This window comes from Malaya genurostris, chromosome 2, assembly GCF_030247185.1.
Source record: "Malaya genurostris strain Urasoe2022 chromosome 2, Malgen_1.1, whole genome shotgun sequence".
Classification (NCBI taxonomy): domain Eukaryota; kingdom Metazoa; phylum Arthropoda; class Insecta; order Diptera; family Culicidae; genus Malaya; species Malaya genurostris.
The window spans coordinates 47,216,134-47,231,337 of NC_080571.1; the positions used below are offsets into that span (position 1 = coordinate 47,216,134).

Consider the following 15,204-nt stretch of genomic DNA (forward strand, 5'->3'; position numbering starts at 1 on the left):
AAAACAGGAACAAAGGACACAGATTCACTGTTTGAAATGGTTTTAATATGATGGAAGTTGGAATGGCCTTTCGATGTGGCGGCAGCTCAAAAGCTCAATTTTTAAATCAATAAATTTCGGAACAGAACACAAACCTCAGCAGAACCGTTCCTAGTATGCCGTATCGCAGTTGGTAAGCTGGATCGTAGGACAGCAGCGTGTAGTCCTTGAGGTCCGACTCAAGCTCCATCTCATCGAGCTTGAGCCCGCTCAGATTGACACTCGAAGATGGAGCCATTGCCGAGAGCACCGGGTCCGTGTCGTAGTGCACAACGAAGCAGGTCCAATTGTGACTCGAACCGATGTTGGTGGTACAATTAATTGAATTGGATTCCATTGGGCCGCTGCCGAAAGTCTGATTAGCCAGTGGGAGTCAGTGGGATGCGGTAATTTAGCACGCTTTCCATCCGATTGGCATTCTTCTGTTCATACTGGCGTCGCGTCGTGCTTCCGGAAGTAATCAGCTGAAACGGTGCAGTCAATTGAGAGATTCTTAGCTTTTTAGAAGCGCTTGTCAATGTTAAATAGTTGATTAATTATTTATGGAGAAAATGTCACAACACACATTCGTTATTTGGTTTCTTCTAGATGTAGTAAAAATATTAGCTAACAAACGAGGCATACACAAGTAACCAATAGTTTCATTCTTAAAGCAGGTATTTTGTAGTAATTGTGATGCGAAAAATTTGTGATAGATAAAAATCTATCTGAAAAATACCCGGAATGTGGTAAGAAAATGAAAAACTCTTATTTATTCTTCTAAATCAATTTTATTCTCTTCCAAGTAATCCCTTCCCGGCAAAATGCACTCCTCGGAGCATGCCAAATAGTCCTCCTCCGGTATGGCCTTCAGCACCTTCTTTGATTCGACTCTTATCTTTTCAATCGATTCGAGACGAGTTCCCCGAAGTGAACAAATAGAAATATTTTGAGAATTTACATCAATTGAATGGAAAGCTACTTTATAGATCTTCATTTTTCAATACACTTTAGGATACTATACGATTTCTCAAATATACAATCTTTTATAGTCCTATTTCTATGGAAACACAACCAACAGAAAACAAACACACACCGCATCACAAGTGTATCCTCGCTATTCTGCATTGCCGCCAGCCGCTATTAGTGCTTAGCAAATCGTTAGTGCCTAGTGCCTACAAATCATGGAGGTATAGTTAATTCTGCGCTTATTAAAAAACGCTATTGAAGTTCTGGTGATTTCTATAGGTACTTGTGCGCAACAAACTTTTTTTTCAGAAGTATGGTTTTTCTCCCAAAAAAAAAAAATATTTGTACGCTTTGGCAAGGCAGAGCATTTTGACTGATTATTATAAGTGAATTAATTATTTATTGGGTAACAAAAAAATGCATTATATTCATGCCATTTGGTCAACTGTATTAACTTTGACATATGAAAAATTAACATTATTAAAAAAAAATCTGTCTGTATACATTTTGACTTTTCAGCTCCAAATTGCATATGACGGGAAAAAGTATAAATTGTAATTGTTTGTCAATGTTTTAGAACCCAAAATTTCGATAGCGCGCACAATTTCAATAAGTACAATAATTAATTACTCCATAAATATTGAATAGCACATGGATTACAGTCTACAGTCTACAGTCTACAGTCTACAGTCTACAGTCTACAGTCTACAGTCTACAGTCTACAGTCTAAAGTCTACAGTCTACAGTCTACAGTCTACAGTCTACAGTCTACAGTCTACAGTCTACAGTCTACAGTCTACAGTCTATAGTCTATAGTTTACAGTCTACAATCAGGTTACAGGTTACAGTATACTGTCTACAATCAATAGTCAAAAATGCTCCATCTATAGTCTACAGTTCACAGCTCACATTATACAGTCTACAGTTTAAAGTTTACATTCTACACACTTAAATTTTTTTGCTGGATTCCGGCGAGAAAATTATAGAGATTTGCACAGACAAGTGCTTGGTAATCGTCTCGACAAAATATACATACTGAATACTACCAAAAGTATTTATAATCCTGAATGTGGTAACTGACAATTATTACAGATCTTGTCAGCAACAAGTTTGCTGTTACCTGTGCAAAAGCATTCTGGATTGAGCCATGATTTGCTAAATTATCAGTAATCGAGTGTAGGAAGTTTTGTTTTGTATCAACTAGTATAACCTAAATTATTAAACAATTCTCGGATAGGTTAAGCCATCTCTGAGAAAACGGAGTGTGTTCCACTGTTTCAGGTACTTCCGGAATCAGAGTCCGGGAATTGGTTTAATCTAAGTCGGTTTATATTGTCATCAACTAACATGACCTACAAACTCTATTAGTTTTTTGGCGAATTTAGAAGATTTGTTTACGAATTTTGCCTTCGTTCAGGTTTGAAGTTCTGGAATCGGAATCTGGATCCCATAATAGTTCAGAAGTTTTGTTTGAGATTGCAATATCTTTAATTAGAAACTAAATTTATGAAAACCGGGTTAACCGTTTCCGAGATTTCTATATATTCGTTAATTTGATCACTATTTCCAGTTCTTTCGAAACCAAAATCCACGGACCGGTATAGTAAAAATCGGTTCGATCTACGGTCAACTATCATAGCTTATAAATTAGACTAATTATGAGCCCAATTCAGTATTCTTTATAACGTTTTCTGCATCGTCGGTCTTAACAAAGGATCAAAATGTTGAGCACCTATAAATCTGTAATCCAGGAACTGTAAGTCGGATTCGGATAAAATTATGCGGATTTCTATGGCACCACCATTTTCCTTTTGAACTTAAGCTTGTGAAAATCAGTTCAGTCATCTCTAAGAAAAGTGGTTGAGTTCAATTTTGCAGAATGTGCTTATTGTTTTCTGTATTTCCGCACCCAGAATCTGGTAACCGGTACAGCCAAAGTGAATAACATGATTCATAAATTATATTCTATTAAGTTCAGGCATATTGACCCTGAGAAAATAATTTACACGAACGATTCACGAATTGCAGAGGCCACTAGGCTAGGTATGTTTACCAGCAATGTTTCTGGCTCATTTAGGCTTCGAGAACCTGAATCTGTTTAAATAGCAGAGTTAGCAGCAGTTCATTATAACTTGAGTGTAATCGTCAATAGAAACTATTCGTTAAAACATGAATGAACCATTTTCCTTGGGCAAAATAAGCCAGTGCCTGAACGACATATTGAATAATAATTATCAAATCAGCTCATTGCTACATTCCAGGCATTGAGAGAGTCTGGGTCCCGGCTTATTCCTTCATTCTAGGTATTGAGAGAGCCGATAATTTTGCCAAATGCGGTGCTTTCGAGGGTGAAATTCATGAGCGACCGATTGCTTTCAACGAATACTTTAGCGCATCTCACCAAACCACACTTGACAGTCGGCAAGCTTTTTAGGATGAGGATGATCTGGGTCGGTGGATGCTCTCAATTATTCCTAGAATATCGAGAAAGTCATGGTTCAGGGGGCTGGATGTGATCAGGGATTTCATTCATGTGATTTTCAGACTTATGTCCAATCAGTACTCGTTAGACGCACATCTACTGCGTATCGGACTCTCCGAGACTAATTATTGTGCATACGGCTAAGGTTATCGCGATATTGATCATGTCGTTTGGACATACGTAGAGTATCGTGATGTCAGGTCTCAACTAATAAGTCCTTCGCGTACCCAAGGTAAGTATCCAATGTCTCAGTTCGTGACATTCTTGCTTGTTGTGACTTTTCGTACATGAAACCATAGAAAACAGATATACAGGCTCGTCTATGAACTGTGCGTGAAATTTGCTCATTCAGAGTGGCGAAAAATTGCAGATGTCATCGCGATCAACACTATTATGGATGCCACATTCAGTTCACGCTAGCTGTTGGCTAAAATAACAAGTTTGTTTTGGTTTTATTTCGATTGAATTCCCGTGTGTTTTAGGCGACATGGTAATAAAGTTGTCTTATGGAAATCATGTGAGAAATTTCAAATTCAAATCGTTGGAATATTATTATAATAGGCAGGATAACTTTGTTATCGTTCCGGAACGTAGTGGAACGTTTGGAAAGATTGAGGCGAATAACCAAGTCAAGTAGCAGTAGTGAGCTTCTTGTTTCCAACGTACAGCAAATTTAAAATTTACACAGGTTTTTGAATTTTTTTTCAAGTCTGTATATATGTAATCTGTGATGAAACTTCTTTATCATTTCATCAAGACAATTGGAGTTTTAGTTTATTTATTAACCCCATTCAATTTTATGTTATCCCCCTTCTTCTTCCACGAGTACAACCGAGAATAAAATAATGTACTGTTATGAACAAATCTGAAATAATTTATGAGATAATAAACAGAATATACAATAGTTTTCTTATCGTGTATAGAGGTTGATAATATACTAATAATATAATATACTTCCATGAGAAACTGATATACGATCTCTCAGAATTTTGTAATATGTTAAAGAATCGTTCTCCATCAAAAAATATTAGACCCGTATTTGTTTTATTTTTTCGTAAGGGTGACAATTTCCATGTTATAGTGAATAAAAAATCGATTTTCTTCAAAAATCCATTTTTTAAAAGCATAACGTTTGAACCACTCGACTGATTCCGCTAATTTTTGCATATGGTGGTCAATAAATGTTTATTGTTTACGAAAAATATGCGAATATTGTAAAGTTGAAGTTTGTGTTTGAAAAAGTCAATTTTGTAACTTTTTAACGGTTTGTATGTCATATAATTTTTTTCTGAAAGCTAAAACAGTTTTACATAACATATCCAAAAATTAGCGATGAATTTTTCTTTTTGTTTTAGAGTTATTTTTTTTTTGGAAATTTCAAGTTTTCGTAGCTACGGATTTTTTCGATTTTCTTTATAAAAGATCTTGTTGATAAATTTATAACTTTTGAACCACTCAACCGATCCCGCTAATTTGTGGATATTTTGTCGCGAAATGTCTGCAGTTTTTGGGAAAAATATGTGAATATTACAAAGTTAGACTTTTGTGTTTTAGAACGTCATTTGTATACCTTTTCAACGGTTTTCATGGTAGGTGGATAAATGGGTACTATGTAATTTAATATTTTTCTTTGAAAGTTTAAACATTTTTACATAACATATCCAAAAATTAACAATGCGTTATTGTTTTTGAGTTGAAATTTTATGAATTTTTCAAGTCTTCGTCGTTTGCGACCATGCTCCTCCATTTTTATGGTGATTACAATATGAACACATTCTAACCTCTTTTAAATTGTAAAACAGGCTGAGCTGTGACTTTTATTTATGGTACTATTCAAAAAGGAAAGTTTACATCAACAAGCCTAGGACCTTGAACGATCTATGGGGCAAAATTCGCCGTAAAATTGCCGAAATTGATACCGATACATTGAAAAAAGTTACCGATAATTTCTGAAAAACGGCTCGAAAATTGCATTTCAAGTAATGGGCATCATTTGTCATATATTGTTTTTAAAAAATAAACGGTTGCAAACCTTATTTCTTATACTTTTTATTGCTGGTTACTTTTCTCGAGAGAGAGTTGGCATCACTGGTAGTACGATGCGGTGCCTAAGTGTTGCCTTAGAAAAAGTCTAATTACAATGTGTATCAAACAACTTACAGTGAAATGATTGATCGAAACCGTTATCTTGAGTGATAGTGCAGCTGTAACAAGTGTGTGTTGATAAGTGAAAAGTGTTATTATTGAACATTACTAATTCGAGAAAACAAAAATTATTTCAGCGACAGAAACTGTGAATTTACCGCTCAAAGTTAAACGACGTTAAAGATGCAAATTTGCCGCCAAAAATTAAATGACATCAACCGATCGAAGCGCCATCGGCATATCATTGTCGTTGTTATCAGATTTAGATGGAATTTGTGAAAATTTACAAGTAAATCGTGTGATTCAAACTGAAAATCAGAAATTGGTCTGCAGCAAACCTATCCGCGAGTGTTTATTTTCTTTTTTCAGTAGTGGTGTGTCATCTCGCGTTGTTTACAGCAATGCGAATAGGAAAAAGAGGGTACTGATGAGATCGTTCCATAGAGATATTTTTTCTTATTTACAATCTAGTTATATTTCTCCTTACTAAAAATCGGGCTAGACTAAACTCCGTCTATTATTCGGGGAACGCTTGATCTATTTTTCTACGGGTTAAAAGCTAAGTTCAAGATGCGCGCGTGAAGTTTGTGACCGTGCAGATATTTTCTGCGAGCCTGCTTGACAAGAACGGATGTAAATATAGTTTAGACTGCGAGGAGGATCCATTTGTTTTTTAAATTTATTTTTCTGGTTAGATAGTAGACACAAAGCACAAATTAATATAAAATGCTATAAAATTGTAACGTATTCTCGGTAGCCAGCTACCCAGAGCAATTAACACATGATAAAATTATAAGTAATATGTTGTCACATTATCTATCAAGATAAATCCTGATCATTTACTCGCCCCACTAACATCACTCCTTTCTTGTGACATTTGTGGAGATGCAGAGAATTCCTCGGTCACCAGTGGCAACAATTGTTGAACTAACATTCCTTCTTTTCCCAGTCAGTCAGTTTAGGTTGCACGTTGAGCATGATCTACGACTCCCCAAGTATTATGCATTTGGTTCTCAATGTAATTTCAAGTGGTTTCTGGTCAATCACGAGAAACTCACGGGCGGTCAACTAAGCTAAGCTTTTTATTGCTGGTCACTTTGTTCGACTAGCACTTCGGAATTTTCGTCAATTTACATAACAAATGTGTCAGGTTCTTTCGCACACCCCTGTACTATAGGATCTTTGTTTTAAATCTATGTTTGGGGAAAACTGTTTAGCCGTCTCTAAAAAACAAAATGAGTTCCATTTAAGAATTTTAGACTCACAATACCGATACCTCCGGGACCGCATACTGAGAACAGGTTTAACTAAATTGAGATTGTTTGGTAATCTACTAGCAAGATCAACAAATATTAAAAAAAATTAAACCAAATTTTAGGAAATTGCTGCTCTTCAAATGGTATGGTTTTGTAAAATTAAACATAAGATTGAAATTGTTACACTAATCAATCCGTAATTCTGAAATCGGATCAAGATTAAATTCAGAAACTTACTACGAAGCCTTAAGACCTTTCATTTGAATCTAAGTTTGTGGAAATCCGTTCAGCCATCTCCGAGAACGGTTAGAGCAAATATTTGCACATGTCACCCTGTAATTCCGTGCTCGAGAATGTTATCGTTAAAGTGTGTACAGTCTACGGTCTACAGCCTACAATCTTTCATACACTGTCCACATTGTTGTCGGTAGACTCACAAAATGTTCTGAAATAGCACTCCATAATAAAGTTAATAGTATTCAAACTTATGAGCTTAATGGTGAGCTTTCGTTTCTGTAAAACAAATAGGATTCTAGAAAGTGTTATAACCTTTGAGATTATATTCTGATGCAGTGATTAGTTATTAGTTTGTGATTAGCTTATTAAACCAATTCGAATGTTTGAACGTATTTCAAATTAGTACTCTCATTTTGAATTGTTAATTATGCTATTTAGATATCTTAATCTTCGGATAAACTTTTTTGGGTATTTTCGTGTGCAATGGCTTCAATCTGACTCAACAATATTTTGAGTTTCACTCGTGTTATCATTACTGATGTTTTCCCGGGATTAAAGTTAATTGCAACAGTTTGTCTAATAAGATTTGTTTTGATGTCTAACGTAAGCACATTCCCTGACGCCAAGTACTAATTTTCATCATTAAATTAAATAGTATACCATAAATTAGCATCCTCCTTCTGGTGGCAGCCGTATGCCACATCTAGTAACAAGCTCCTACAGATTTCAACTAACTGTCGGATGACTCATTCCAGAAAATCTTCTTATTATGTGCTGAGATACTGATGCTGTCATACGGTTTATTTCGTCAAGCAGGACAGTAATACTCTTCGCCATAAGACATGCTTTATGAATGAACACTACATCGAGACAGGAATGTTGTTTTCAGCCACATGAGACTAACCCCTATATCTACATATGTATGGACATGGTCTGACATTCAATTATCAAAAAAATTCCAACAAAGCACTCAAGAATGAATGAGACATTGGTCAAATGGTGCCAATAAATTCAACCCGCCTGTCCGAAGTTTATCCCTCACTCTCACTCCACAACCATAACGTGAGCGAAAATCATCGGGCACATGGCGAAAGGAAATCCCACTTTTGTTCCGGCATGTCCCTCCGAGCCAAGATTAAGTAACGACCATAAATCAACTCCCAACGCACTGTTCGACCAAGGTCCCGATGCGATCTAGGACTTCTTCTCCGATACAGCAAAAATGTTGCCGAATATAAAAAAAATGGGCGCTCCGTTCCGTAGCTCGTGGGAAAATCGCTGCTTTCGGTGGGGGCATTTAGTTCCCACGAAGAAATATTTACTGCGGGATTAGAATCGAACAACGGAACGTAACTCTACATCCCCATCAAATAATCCAATGATTATCCATCTATGTTATATTATAACCAATCAGCACTGGCATCAACGTTAAATAGTGAGCGGATTCGTACTATTAATCAATCCGAAATATGGGTCAAAACTAATGGGGGAGATTTTCACTTTGCGTGATTTTTCGATGACATAAATCCCAATCTATTGACATTCATGTCGTATCATTCTGTCAGAACGCAGCAAATCCCACTTCTGCATGCGACTTGAATTTCTCGTTTTTGGCAGTTCCTCCCTCGTCTCCTTTGCATTAATCATTCCAGGCTCAAAAGTTAGTCGGTCCTTCCTGGCGGGAAATTTAAATTAACGAAAAAGAACATCCCATTACAGATGATTGATGTGAGAAACGTAAACAAAATTAGATAGAACAAACATATATCATTAGACTCTCTTCCATCTTTCCGACACGTCTAGAAGAATGCCGACCGTGGAAATCAGTGATTAAAGCCCGTTAACCCGGAGGTTCGCCGAATAACTTTCAAGGGTGAAGAAAATGTAATTACCTTATCTCGGAATGGCCCCAGTCTCGATGCTGTCTTTCTGGAGTAACATAGCAAGGACGGTTTTTTTTGGCTCTCGACTTCCGAGCATAATTAAGTTCATGCAGGCTAAGAACTAAGATCTGACACGTTCAAAGATAAAGAGTTAATGGGCGACAAAGTGGGGAACCCAAATTTGATGTACTGTTACTAGACAATGCTCTTAGAAGTGACAGATGGCAGTGGCAGCAAATTGCGCTTTGTGCGATTTTAGCACCGAAACACAAGAAATCTTGTGGTTACTTTTTTACAACTTGTAGCTCTATGCTTTCGTGAAATCTCACTCATTACATATTTTTAATATTTACACAATTTCAAATATGTTTCCTGTAATCATGTTACTTTCTTTAATACGATTCAAAACTACTCTTTCAAATTATTACAAACTCAACTACCGGAAAAATCTCAAACATATAAGTTCTACAACAAATGCAAGAGTGCAGAAGTTCAAAAGTATTAAAGTTCAGAAGTCACGAAGTCCAGCAGTCCAGAAATAAAAAAGTCGAGAAGCTTGGAAGAACTGCTTACGTCCAGGAGTTCAGAAGTCCAGAAGTTCATGAATTCGGAAGTCCAGAAGTACATAAGTACAGAATTCTAGAAGTCAAGGAGTCCAGAAATCCTAAAGTCCGGAAGTTCATGAGTTCAGCATTTCAAAAGCCCTGAAGCTCAGAAATCAAGAATTTTTGGAGCACAGAAATCCAGAAGTGAAGAAGTCTAGAAGTCCAGAAGTCCAAAAGTCCAAAAGTCCAAAAGTCCAAAAGTCCAGAAGTTTAGAAGTCCAGAAGTCCAGAAGTCCAGAAGTCCAGAAGTCCAGAAGTCCAGAAGTCCAGAAGTCCAAAAGTCCAAAAATCCAGAAGTCCAGAAGTCTAAAAGTCTAGAAGTCCAGAAGTCCAGAAGTCCAGAAGTCCAGAAGTCCAGAAGTCCAGAAGTTTAGAAGTCCAGAAGTCCAGAAGTCCAGAAGTCCAGAAGTCCAGCAGTCCAGAAGTCCAGAAGTCCAGAAGTCCAGAAGTCCAGCAGTCCAGAAGTCCCGAAGTTCAGAAGTCCAGAAGTCTAGAAGTTCAGAAGTCATGAAGTCTAGAAGTTCAGAAGTCCAGAAATCCTAAAGTCCATATGTTCATGAGAATTCCGAATTTAGAATTCCTGAAGCTCAGAAATTCAGAAATCCTGAATTCTTGGAGTACAGAAATCCTGAGGTCGACAATTCCAGAAGTCCAGAAGTTCAGAAATTCAGAAAACTTTGAGTTCAAAAGTGTAGATATTCAGCAGTTCAGAAGTTTAGAGGACCGGGAGCCCAGAAGTCTACAAGTTCAGAAGTCCAAAACTCCAATAGTTCAGAAATTCAGAAATCTTTGAGTTCAAAAGTGTAGATGTTCAGCAGTTCAGAAGTTTAGAGGACCGAGAGCCCAGAAGTCTACAAGTTCAGAAGTCCAAAACTCCAAAATTTTAAAATTCCAGAAGTGCCCCTAAGCTCAAAAGTGCACAAGTCCAAAAGTGTTGAAAATCAGAAGTTCAGAGGTTTAGAAAACCAGAAGACTGGGAGCTCACTAGTTCAGAAGTCCAGAAATCGAGAAGTGCAGAAGCACGGAAGAGCAGACATGTCTACAAGTTCAGAAGTCCAGAAGTGCAGATGTCCGAAAGTCATGAAGTTCAAAAGTCCGAGAGTTCAAATGACCAGAAGTCCAGAAGTACAAAAATTCAGAAATCCAGAAATTCATCAGTTTAAGGAGTGTATCAAAAATAAGCTATCCACATACATTTGTGTTGTACGCATGTATCTGTGATGGTTTTTTATGCTCATATCACAGCATGCTATGCGTTTGGCTGTCAGTTTTCGTTTGTTAACTTGTTTGTGCGGTTGAAATTCTGCGTTTTCAAAATGTCGCGTATTGAAAAGAAAGTGAAAATTAAGGTTCTGGACACATTGCTAAGTGAGAAGGGTGTTTCTATGCGAAAATTGGCGAAGCTGTTTGGAATTCATCATGCCAGTGTTAATAAGTTTGTGGAACACTATTCTTTGGATGAGTTACCAGGAGAAGGCAGAAAACCCGGTTCTTCCATCCCGAAACTAGACCAGAAAGTGGTAACATATCTCTAATCATGAAGAAAAAATCAATATCAATACGTGGTTTGGCAAAAAAAGCAGGAACGAGTGTCGGAATGACAAGCGTTCCAAGGGGCGAAATCTCCAGAAGACCTACAAGAAGCAGAAAATCTCGAAAAAAAAACTGTAGAACAGAAGAAGCAAGCAGCAACCAGAGCCCGGAAATTGTATTCGCGTCTTTTGCAGTGTCCGGATGCACGCGTTTTGATAGACGATGAGACTTATGTAAAGGAGGACTCAAAAACCCTTCCAGGTCCACAATACTTTACTGTCGTCGTTGGGGAGGATGTGAGCGATGCGGACAGGCCGATTCAAGTGGATAAATTCGGTCGAAAGGTACTGGTATGGCAAGCAATATGTTCCTGTGGTTTGAAGTCAACCATCTTTTACACTACCGGAACTATAAATACAGAAATCTATCGATCTTAGTGACTGATTTGAGGAGAGATTGCTGCCTTTATATAAGAAGCATAGTACACCTCCACTGTTTTGGCCGGATTTAGCGTCGGCTCACTATGCCAAAACCACTCTCAATTGGCTTGCGGAAAAAGTTATAAATTTCGTTGAGAAAAATATCAATCCACCAAATTGCCCTCAGCTTCGACCCATCGAACGTTACTGGGCAATCGTGAAGAGGGTCTTCAAGAAGACTGGCAAGGCAGCTGGGAACATCCAGGAGTTCAAAAAAATTTGTTCTCAAGCGTTCAAAAAATGCGATGAAACACTTGTCCGGAACTTGATGAAGAGCGTCCGATCAAAAGTTCGAAAATTCGTGAAGAAATAACTTAAATTTAATCCGGTTTTCATTATGCTCAAGTTTAACCTCGTACAATAAAGAATCAATTTTTAGTTTGAATAAAATATCGTTTTTTATCAAAATTTGAAAGAAAAATTTGTGGATAGCTTATTTTCGATACACTCCTTAGAAGTCAAGAAGTTTGAAGGTCTGAAAGTGCAGATGTTTTAAATTGTAGATGTCAAGAAGTCAACAAGTTCAGCGGTCTTAAAGACCAGTAGTCCAAAATTTAAAAAGTTAAAAAGATAAAAAGTTAAAAATTAAAAACAGTTGAAACAGTTAAAACAGTTGAAACAGTTAAAACAGTGAAAACAGTTAAAACAGTTGAAACATTTAAAACAGCTCTCAATGAGCAAAATAAGATAAATGTGAGAAACGCATCATCACACTACTAGGAAGATAAGGTTTTTCCTCAATATTTACAATTTCACTTGTAGATGTATTCATAATTTTTAATAAAATTTATGCGCCATATGCTAGCCTCCAGCTTCTGGGCTGACAACTTTATTGAGTAAGGCCACAAAACAAACATCTTTGTCCGGGAAATCACTTTTCGCTAGGCGTGATTACGATCTAAACATTTGAAGAGTGGTGCAGCATCCGTGCAGTCATAAAGCTGCTGATTTTCTTCTGTCGTTTTCCGCTTATGTGTGTAACATGCTTTACCATGTCGGGAAGCCGTTGTAAGAGGTTGTAAGGGACTACGAAAGAGCAATCAAACTCGTACGGGGACACACAATAAACTAACCCGCTTGATGCCATTTATCAAGCCTACCACCATAGGGGATTTTGCACTCGAATGGAAGGAGTGATTCTTATCTCCGGTGAGTGGAAGGTTGACCCATCGGTTCTTTTCGAGAAACGATAAGGCTAACTTTTCCGGGATAGATTTTAGTCCCTTCTTTGGGGGAATTTACAGTTCGAAACGAGCAACGGTCGTTCCTTTTTTGATGAGGCTTTACAATAAATGATAAGATAATGACAAAACAAGACACAGAATGTTCGGAAAGTTTTCTTCTAGTGGAAAAGACTTCCTGAATTCGTTATCTAAATTTCAACCAGTTCTAATGCGAGGCATCATTCTACGAACTTTTTTTTCTGCTAAACCAAGTGGGAATTCGAGGATGTTTACGGCGATGTTTTCCGATTTGCTTCACTGTAGTACGACTTGACAAGTGTTAAGGGTGTATCAACTGGGTCGTTTAGTGATAATAATGATGATTTGATGTGCCTTGAATTGCTTCGATGTCGAAACACTTGAGGAAGGTAGATTTGAAAACAGTCCCAGCCGACATGAGTTATCACTTGTAACAGGGAACAACAGTTCATACATCTGTGCGAAAGAAAACTAATCATCATCAGCACGTGTGTTGACAGAGAATGATTTCGACTCGTTCGAATTGATTTTACCCTTTTTATTATCCTTTCGGTGCCATATTCTGACAATCTATTTCAGGGCAACTTTTTGTTGCTTTGAAAACCGTGGTAAATCGAGGCACAGCAGAAAATCCTTTTCCAAGATTTGTGATACTTTTTCTAACAATCGGCAAGGCCATCGGATTCGATTCGGATTAATTTGTATTGCTCCAACTTTCTGTATCCTGTCATATACCCGGCGATATAACATTGGCCGTGATTCGTTTTGGCTGTGATATTCTATACACGCGTTTTCCATGAAATCTTAGCTGGAAAAAGGCTTCATAAGTAGAGGGAGAGAGAGAGAGACAGACAGACCTTGAATGAAACGAAACTTCATGAATCACGAAAAGGTTGTCACCTCAGCCAGCTATTCGCCATGGAGTACATGTCAAATATTATCTAATATGGGGCCTAGAACATCGAAAAAAAGAGCAAAGCACGATTTTATATTATTCGACGACCAAATAGAAAGGCAATCCTGATTTTGGTGGTTGTCGGTCAAAATCAAATCTACTAAATTGAAGAAAGAACATATTTTTTTCATTCAATACGGGCCTACGAGAGAAACATGGTTTGCTGCGATTATCTTTGATAGATAATGAGTTTTGAATATGTTAGCTTTTCACAGTGCAATTGGTGACAATGATAAGTATAAATGCTACACCCCAATCATCGTAGGTTAGAATCTAGACCTAGAATGTGTTTTTATCGACTCCATGCGGAAAAAGCTTTCATACATACCCTAGAAACAGAAAAGAAACGAATAATTTATATTTTAATATTATTATAAAATATTTTGTCAAAATTTCTATATATTTTAATTTCGAAATTAGTGAATACTGAACCTGTCGCAAAACTTTCTTTTATTGTTGGAACCTCCCCACAATCATATTGCTTTATGCGAAAGCAATTGAAATCATATTGGTTAGATCGATTTTACCGTTGACGACATGCGTCGACGTGTCGAAGTTTGTGATGAAGTGCTACATCGTGACACGAAAGAAATACACTGAATTAAAAATCTTTTTTTTTTCTTAAATATATTTAATTTTTTCTTCGCCATAGCATACAAAATACATAGTACTTTAAACCTATTACAATCTCATATTAGTATGTCGCAATTCATTAGTTAATCTAAACGCTGTTATCAAACGATTTGCGATTATAAATTACATTAAAAATAAACATCTATTTTGTACATAATCTTATAACTGTTTCAGGTTTGTTTGTATCAGTTCATCACTTTTATTCAATGTAATATAGCTGTCTATTGGTTGAACTCATAGAAGAGGAAGAAGTCTAATATAAAATAAACATTAAATTAAAACTCCAATGAACTTAATGAAATGATAAAGAAGTTTCATGTAAGGAAGGTCACGACAATCAAGAATGTCGCGAACTGGGACATTGGATAGTCTACCTTGGGCACGCAAGGAATTTATTAGTTGGGATCTGACATCACGATACTCGACGCATGTCCAAACGACATGATCAATATCGCGATAACCTTTGCCACAAGCACAATGATTAGTCTCGGAAAGTCCAATTCGAAGGAGATGTGCATCTAACGTGTAGTGATTGGACATGAGTCTGGACATCACACGAATGAAATCCCTACTCGCATCCAGTCCCCCGAACCATGCCTTTGTCGATATTTTAGGAATAATTGAGTGCATCCACCGACCCAGATCATCTCTATCCCAAGCAGCTTGCCAGCTGGCAAGTGTTTTTTGGCGAGACGCGCTATAGAATTCATTGAAAGCAATCGGTCTCTTATAAATTTCACCCTCAATAGCACAACGTTTGGCTAAACTATCGGCTCTTTCATTGCCTGGAATGTGTCCTCCCCAGGT

At 37.2% G+C, this 15,204-nt stretch overlaps 1 protein-coding gene across 1 annotated transcript in view; it reads right to left on the bottom strand.

Annotated features, from left to right (window-relative positions):
- LOC131430879 (neuropeptide SIFamide receptor-like) overlaps positions 1–15,204 on the bottom strand; it is a 67,723-nt gene that overhangs the window by 12,130 nt on the left and 40,389 nt on the right. Inside the window, exon 2 of the mRNA XM_058596125.1 lies at positions 135–503. Within this exon, the coding sequence (XP_058452108.1) occupies positions 135–376 (242 nt within the window). The 5' untranslated portion in view covers positions 377–503. The remainder of the gene's footprint in view (positions 1–134; positions 504–15,204) is intronic.